Source organism: Carassius carassius, chromosome 36, assembly GCF_963082965.1.
Source record: "Carassius carassius chromosome 36, fCarCar2.1, whole genome shotgun sequence".
Lineage (NCBI taxonomy): Eukaryota > Metazoa > Chordata > Actinopteri > Cypriniformes > Cyprinidae > Carassius > Carassius carassius.
This window is the reverse complement of record NC_081790.1, coordinates 13,293,556-13,301,272: the sequence shown is the minus strand read 5'-3', so window position 1 is coordinate 13,301,272 and position 7,717 is coordinate 13,293,556. Positions and strand designations below refer to the sequence as shown.

Here is a 7,717-nt window from a genome sequence, read left to right as displayed (position 1 = left end):
AAAAACCGGACGTGACGCGATTGTGGCGGATGCTGCGTCGATCAATTTTCCCGCGTTTTTGGGTTGAGGAAATAGTGGAGAGTTGCGGACACAAACAAGCGATCTCAGGCTCCGACATCCAACCGCTAACCACAACATCAACACCACCAGCCCGCCGCTCGTGATCGCTCGCTGTGCTGGGAGTGAACACGCTCTTCATCTTCAACATGCCGCCGAAGAAGCGCAGCAGCGGGACCCCGCAAAAGAAAGAGCTCAAGGGGAACATGAAGAGCGGGTCTCCGGACAGCAGCGACAACTCAGTTCTGAGCCCCGAACGGTGAGCTAACACTGCGCCACTGCCTCGAAAATAAACCTCAACGACACAACCAGCTGTATGAATGAATAAGATTCTGTGGTCTTAAGAAAAATGCTAAATGTACACTGTTTTTATTTTAGTTACTTTTAACAGTTATAAAGGACGTTTCTAAACGTCCATGCTACTATTTTTGATAGCAAATAGTTTTTCATAGTTTTTAATTACTTTGGTAATAACATGATAATTAGGAAGCACCCAGTATTTAACTGTTTACTACGCTATTATCACAGAACCCACCGATAAGATGTAGGTACTACAAAAATTTATACTGTAGCTAGTAATAAATCTGTTTATTGGCCAATATTTGGCCACAATTTCTGTTTTCACTAGTCAAGTAAATGTAGTGTAAAATATTTCATTCAGCATTTATGAGTACATCCCATTTTTATGCCTTCATCAAATTTAATTTACAGAAGTGTTTTTATATATACAAATTAAATGCAAGTAAAGTGTCTACTTTAATGTTTCAAATATCCTTTTGTGAAAATAAAATGTCAAAATATGTTCCATTATCATTGTATGTAATAGATGAAACAATATATTTTTGACGTATCTTATTAAAATATATAGCCTAAATGGTAAAAAAGATCTTCTATACTGCTCCACATGGTTCCCAAATAGCTGACAAATGTTTACGTGGATAAGCAATGTTGCATGTCCAGCAGCGCTAGTATGGAGACCACCCCACAATAGTGTCACTCAGCTCACAATGTGTTTACTCATGTCTATCAACGGTATTGTTTTACCAGACACAAGGACAAGGAGCCTGAGTTCGTGTCTCTTAGTGAGGAGCTTCAGGCCACCAATCCCATCTGTGATCATGCCTGGAGAATTTGGGAGAGGGAGATCAGGTCGATGGACAAGGCAAATGTACTTTTTCCTCTTATGTCTGCACTACCAATCTAATGTGTTCATTTATTAATGTGTGATAATAAAACAAACGTGTGTCCTCCATGCTAGATGCCATATTCAAACAGACAGCAGTGGGGAGCTTGTCTGTTCATTGCGGGGATGGAGCTTGATGGCCTCAGCCTCACCTTTACACAGTTCCTGAAAGTAGTTGGACTAAGGTATGTGTGGCAAATTAATAAATAAATAAATGTCATTGAGGAATCCTGGTTGTCTCGCTTGGGGTGAGCAGTTTGAGCTGTCGGAGTGTGGTTACGTCTTTAAGGTGTTAATAATGCATATACTACACTTTAAATAAGTTGCTCTTCCTGTGCAGTGTGAAGCAGTTCATCAGTCTTGTGAGGAAGATGGATGTAAATGTGGACACAATAAGCCCTAAAGTGAACACTGCTTTGAAACGACTGGAGAACAAATACGATGTGACTCTGGCTCTCTACCAAAGATTTGTGAAGTAAGTTTTGTTGTACGGTTTTGCTTAAAATTTGTAGTAGTGATGTTTTGTAATGAAAATAGGATTTATTAAGCAATGTTTCTGCATTTTGTTGATTTAATCAGAATTCAAGATCTACTGACAACTGTCAATAAATTAAAAAAATCAATAAACAGTAATTATTCTGAAATGTTTTTAGGTTTTAAAATAACAGTTTTCAGGTTTAATATACATTAAAATGTTAAGTTTTTTATTTGGCAAAGCTGAATTACCAGTGTCACATGATCATTCAGAAATCATTCTGATATGTTGATTTGGTGCTCAAGAAACATTTCTTATTATCAGTTGTGCTGCTTAATATTTTTGAGCAAACCATGAGACATTTTTTCAGGATTCTTTGATAAATAAGTGCAAAAGAACAGAACCTTTGATCGATTTCATGTTACACATTGCTGAAAAAAGTATTAATTTTCTTTAAAACAAAAACCCGCCCCAAACCTTTGAATGATAATGTATATTGAGTAAAATAATTCTATTTAAATTCATATATTTTTTTGACTGTTTTTGAATTGTGGATTTAATTGACTATAGTGAGGACATGTTGACTGTAGCAAGGTTTCTATGCATTTAAATGCAATGGCTTAAGACTAGAGGTAAACCGATGTATCGGTTTTGTCAATTAATCGGCAACGATAGTTGATTGCTTGAACAATGGATTATCAGCAAAAAATCCATTCCGATTTTCCCGGTTGCATCGTTGCTGGAGTGGCTGAGAAGGGTGTGTTTTCATTACAGCAATGATGAGAGCAACCTCATCACTGACAGCATGTGCTGTTAGTTTAGTCACGTGATACTGCATGCTGAACAGAGTAAACTTCAGACCGAGTTTAAATGCAGCTGACAGAAAATCCTACTGCGCCATTCACATAGTTTTCCATTAAATTACATTATATTTGCCCTGAATCATTGTTAATGTACATAATGAATTATACATTGATCATTTTCATTGAAACGTTTGTCTTTCTGCAGCTCTAATAAAGTCTGTATGCTTCATTTATAGGGCTATAATATAAAGCGCTCTTTCCATTTGCTCCGTTTTTTAAACCCTGAACTTCAAACTTATCTATACCTCATAGTTCTTTTTTGAAGTAAACTTGTGTCTGTTTGGTGTTTAAATAAACCTTTTTAGACCGCTGCTCGTGTCCAGAGTGTGTGTGATATTGGTGAGTTCGCCTAGAGTCTCAGCGCTGCTCTTTTATTTTGATTAGATAATTAAGTGTTCAAGAATAGAAGCAGATAAAGAGTGAGAATATATGTGCTGGTATATTTGTAATGCTATGGCGTTTTTGTATATTTAAAGATGCGCATCAAGCATAACTGTTGAAATTAAATGGTAACACTTTAAAATAAGAGTCTATTTGTAACATTAAGATTAATGAAAGCTGTGTAAGTATTGTTCCTTGTTAAGAGTGTGGTAATTTCAACATTTACTATTATTATTATTACTACTATTATTCTGACTAGTACTACTACTAGTATGGTTCAGTACTGTGTTCAGTATCCGTTTTAAAAACTATCGGTTAATTAATCTGTATCGGTTGTGGTCCAACTCATCTATCGATATCGGCAAAATCCACTATTGGTTGACCTCTACTTTAGACCCATTGGCACCACAAATGAGAAGTATAACAATAATTATATTTTGCGTCCATTATAATGTTCTGTTTATTATAAGCATGCATTGCAGTGACGAGACATGAAACGCTTTGCGTTTTTGATATAAGGCATATAAATAAAGTGCATGCGTTTAAAATATTATTTGCAAATAGCTCAAAATGATTAGGCTACCTAGCAACTGGAATTAGACTTTGAAATTCCATCACTATTCTATTCCTGTATGCTTTATAAAACCCTACCCTCAGTGTTCAGGACATGGTTGCAGCCTAGGTTTACAGGCTCCTTACAGTAAAGGACTAAACAGTTACTAATCGGGTGATGTTTGGGCATGTCTCAGGGTGTGCTCGCCCTTCCCTCAGCAAGTCACTTTATTTAGATATTGCTTGCATTGCATCTCATTTAAAGAATGTGTGACTCATCTCAAGTCACTCCTTGGGTGTACTGTTGTGTATTATTGTGTTAAAACGGTTTTCTGTTTTGCCTACAATAATTACTTAAGCTTCTGTATTGCATGATCTGCATTATAACGTGATTATTCATTTCTTAGTGTATTTAAATGGTTAAAACCTTGAAACGTTTCTACATGTCAGTTGTAAACCTGAAGGTGGCAGCAGCTGTCTCAGTATAAGATAGATCTGCTTTGTGGGTTATTTGTGTTTGATTGGCCCCAGTCCAGTCTTGTCTTCTGCAGTTACTGAAAAACAGTGCTTCATTAGTGGTGACCAGAAAGTCTAGTTATGTGATCTGATTGAAGCCTGTGGTCAAACTGCAGAGTAGCCCTTTGTTTTTGTGCTTCGAGTGCATTGTGCCGGCAGGCACTGTGGTTATTTGTGACAATGTCCTCACTGCATCAGAAATAAAGTTTTCATGCTTCTGTGTCTATAACATTCAATGAACTCTTGTTTGACATTATTATTATTATTTTTTTTTGGTTTTGTGGTTATAATGTACAGCATGTGCTAATGATGCACCAAAAGTAAAACATTTTATTGATGATCTATTTATATTGAATTTATTTTATTGAATTTTTTTATTTAGTTGTTAAATAAATGTTTTTATTTATGTATGCATTATTATTGTTGTTAATGTTTTAAAAGTGCATTAATTTATTTAGCCTTCAGTTTAATTTCTTCCATGTCAAAGATTATTTTATTGAATAGTAAACATTTTTGGCTATGTTTTTTAGTCTACTTTCTCTTTTATGCTTTTATTATTAACAATAACAGTTACATTTTTTAGTTAATAATATTTTTAAATTTGTATTTTTTTAGCTATTAAGTACTATTGTTATTTATAGCTATTATTATTAGCAATTATAATAATAATAGTTATTATTAATGCTACTGTTGTTTATAATAATAATAATGATAACAATGATAACAATTATTGTGATGAGTTATTTCACTTTTTTTTGCCATTTTGGGGCACCTCTAGTGCATGCAGTCTGTATAAATCCCTTTCCAGATGTTCTTCAAGTGTGCCGAGACTAACTTAAAGTCCATCTTTAATTTCCCTGCAGGACTTGTGAAAAAATTTCTGCAGAGCCTGACAAAGCAAAGTGAGTAGAAGTCCTGTTTCATTCTGTTGTTTGGGCACCCGTAGTTACCTAAAGAAGATTCTAGAGTTGTTCCATTAAACACCAGAGATCTTACTGTCCCATGTGTGTTTCTTCAAGGAGAACAGAGCTCTGGGAAAGCAGTTGGACCATGTTCCTCTTGGCCAAGGGTGAGTCATAAAGGAAAAATGGAAATGTTTGTCACATTCTGTTGTTTGTCCATGTAAATTATCAGCCTTGTTTAGAGTTTCTGCTTTCGTGAGTGGAGTTTTCTGGGTTGTATGTGTCATGGATAGAGTATCCTCAAGGCCACTTTGTCACTTCTTGTTTTCGTGTGTCCTTTATCCTGTACAGGAACATTTCTCCAGATGGAGGATGACCTTGTGATAGCCTTTCAATTGCTGCTGTGTGTTCTGGAGTTCTTCACCAAGCGTTTCACTCCGTCTCTGCTTCTGTCACCCTACAGTGAGTGCTCCTCACATTCCTCGGCTCAATATGAAAATATTGTGAATGACCCAGCAAAAAAACTTTTTTTTTTTCCCCACAAACTTTGGGCATATACAAAAAAATATTATCAGTGTTTTCCTGCTGGTATTTACAGCATTTATTACAGTAACAGAATCTTTTCATTGTCATTTTGGGGAATTAAATTTATGTTTCTTAAAAAAATTATAATAATTGCCGACACCTTATAAATAGCCTTATTTTGTGTGACAAGTTAAGTGCATTTCTTAAAGGACATAATGATAGTATCTGAAGGATCAGCCTTTTCTGGCTTGCAACTACCATTAGCTCAGATTTTTTTCACTCTTTTATTCCAGAGTCAGCCGTTAGTTCAGCCACCTTGAGTCCTCCAACTAGGACATCCCGACGAAATCAAGGCAAAGCCAAAACCAGTCCTCCAGAGATGGACGTGCAGTTGCTGGAAACACTGTGCAAGGAGAGTGACTGCAGTGTGGATGAGGTTGGCACTCATTCAGATACAATCCCATGAGCCGTTGCAATCTTTCAAACACCGCCTGTGTTCATAAAATGGATCTTATTTGGATAATCACGTCTGCATTTACATAACTGTGTGTGAAGAGTAGCTCATCACATGCATGATGCTTTTTCTTTTTTCTAACCAGCGGTCGTGTTATTTTCCTTTTCAGGTGAAAAACGTGTACCAGATGACTTTTTGTGCATTCCTGGACTCTGTGGGTCTGTCAGGACTGCAAAGGCTTCCTCCTGTGAGTAATATGGGAAAAAAAAGCTGCTTCTGCTTTTGAGAGCTATAGGGTTTTTAGATTTTTAATCAAATCCCCATGGGGTACTTCCCACCTTGGAGTATGAATGTATTGGATTTTATAACTTGTTAGACTATGTATTCTACACAGTTTTATGGACTCTCTGTTTGCACGGTGATGATTAGGAACGTTATTGCAGGTTCAGCTCAAATTATTACCAATAAAGTAACAGCTATGAGAAAGACAAAGTACAATTTCCTCCCAAAGTCTGAATTAAAGTAATGCTTGTGGTCATCCGTTTTCTTTTATTGTAGCTGGAAACACTTTCCAAGCAATATGAAGAGCTGTATCACAAAAACAAGGACTTTGATGCCAGGTTGTTTCTGGTTGATGATGAGACGCTTTCCCCAAGCAAAACGGAAGTGTAAGTGTGATCAAATTAAAATCACGTTGTCAAACATTTTTGCAGATACATATGTCTTTGGAGTAAATGTCAATATTCCTCATAGGTCAAAGCTGGAAATGACTCCTAAGAATCTGTCTGGAGATGATGTAGCAATTCCAGTTCCACAGACGCCGATCAGGTGTGACTTCAGTACCCAGATCATGAAAGAATGAGCCAGTTCTCCTATCAGCATTAATAAAAACACCAAATCACAATGATTTCCTAAATCTATGAAAGAAAAGCAGCTTGGGAATTTGCTCAGTAGTCAGGGTCACAGTTATGTGCACCTAACAGTTTTGTAATGCTCTAAGCTAATGTCACATGATGGGATTCCCTCTGAGATTGGTTTTGATGTTTTCATGTGGCCCCCAAAGCTCTTGACTTGCTCTTGACAAAGCTCTGGGTTTTGCTTATTACTGGGAACACACAGTACGATATTTGACTGGAGAGCATTTCGCAATGCATATCCGTAATTGATTTCATGAAGGATGTATATGAGAAAAGATACCTCTTCTAACTGAGTTTGTTGAAGCTCACTTTCCAATAGCAAAGGTCTCCTTGAAAACATTTGACCATAATGGAAACTTTTCCAACATTAAGTCGTGCAAGCTGTTTTTTTCTTTTCACTCATGTTTTGTTTCTCCAGGGCTGCCATGAACTCTATAAAGCAGCTCAGAGTTGATCTCACCTCAGCCAGTGACCAGCCCTCAAGCAATCTCCTGGTCTATTACAAGGTATTTCCTTTAAAAATATATATTATGTTTGCTAAATAGAAAAGCCAGATCTATTTTATACAGAAACCAAGTGATATATAAATTATTATTTGGAATGTGTTTCTCAGAACTGCACTGTTGACCCATCCGAAGAGATCAGAAAGAGGGTTGAAGAGCTGGGTCAGGTCTTCATCAAGAGGTTTGCACAGGCGGTGGGCCAACACTGTGAGGGGCTAGGCAGAAAGGTGCTCCTAGACACTTTTCTTTTTACATTTATCGCCATCATACTGTTAAAGTTGTTGATAAGTCTGTCTAATTTGAAACAGAGAATTATCAGGCATTTTTGTTTATGCTGCCATAATAGCGGTAATTATTAAATGACACCCTAGATAACATTTACTTACTTT

At 36.6% G+C, this 7,717-nt stretch overlaps 1 protein-coding gene across 1 annotated transcript in view; it reads left to right on the top strand.

The window, feature by feature from the left end:
* Window positions 1-7,717, top strand: part of rb1 (retinoblastoma 1) — a 29,280-nt gene continuing 21,563 nt past the window's right edge. The window contains exons 1-13 of the mRNA XM_059526353.1: window positions 1-316; window positions 1,105-1,225; window positions 1,316-1,425; window positions 1,581-1,715; window positions 4,891-4,929; window positions 5,047-5,096; window positions 5,281-5,391; window positions 5,748-5,890; window positions 6,078-6,155; window positions 6,467-6,576; window positions 6,662-6,736; window positions 7,244-7,331; window positions 7,439-7,555. Of these exons, the coding sequence (XP_059382336.1) occupies window positions 207-316; window positions 1,105-1,225; window positions 1,316-1,425; window positions 1,581-1,715; window positions 4,891-4,929; window positions 5,047-5,096; window positions 5,281-5,391; window positions 5,748-5,890; window positions 6,078-6,155; window positions 6,467-6,576; window positions 6,662-6,736; window positions 7,244-7,331; window positions 7,439-7,555 (1,287 nt within the window). The 5' untranslated portion in view covers window positions 1-206. The remainder of the gene's footprint in view (window positions 317-1,104; window positions 1,226-1,315; window positions 1,426-1,580; window positions 1,716-4,890; window positions 4,930-5,046; window positions 5,097-5,280; window positions 5,392-5,747; window positions 5,891-6,077; window positions 6,156-6,466; window positions 6,577-6,661; window positions 6,737-7,243; window positions 7,332-7,438; window positions 7,556-7,717) is intronic.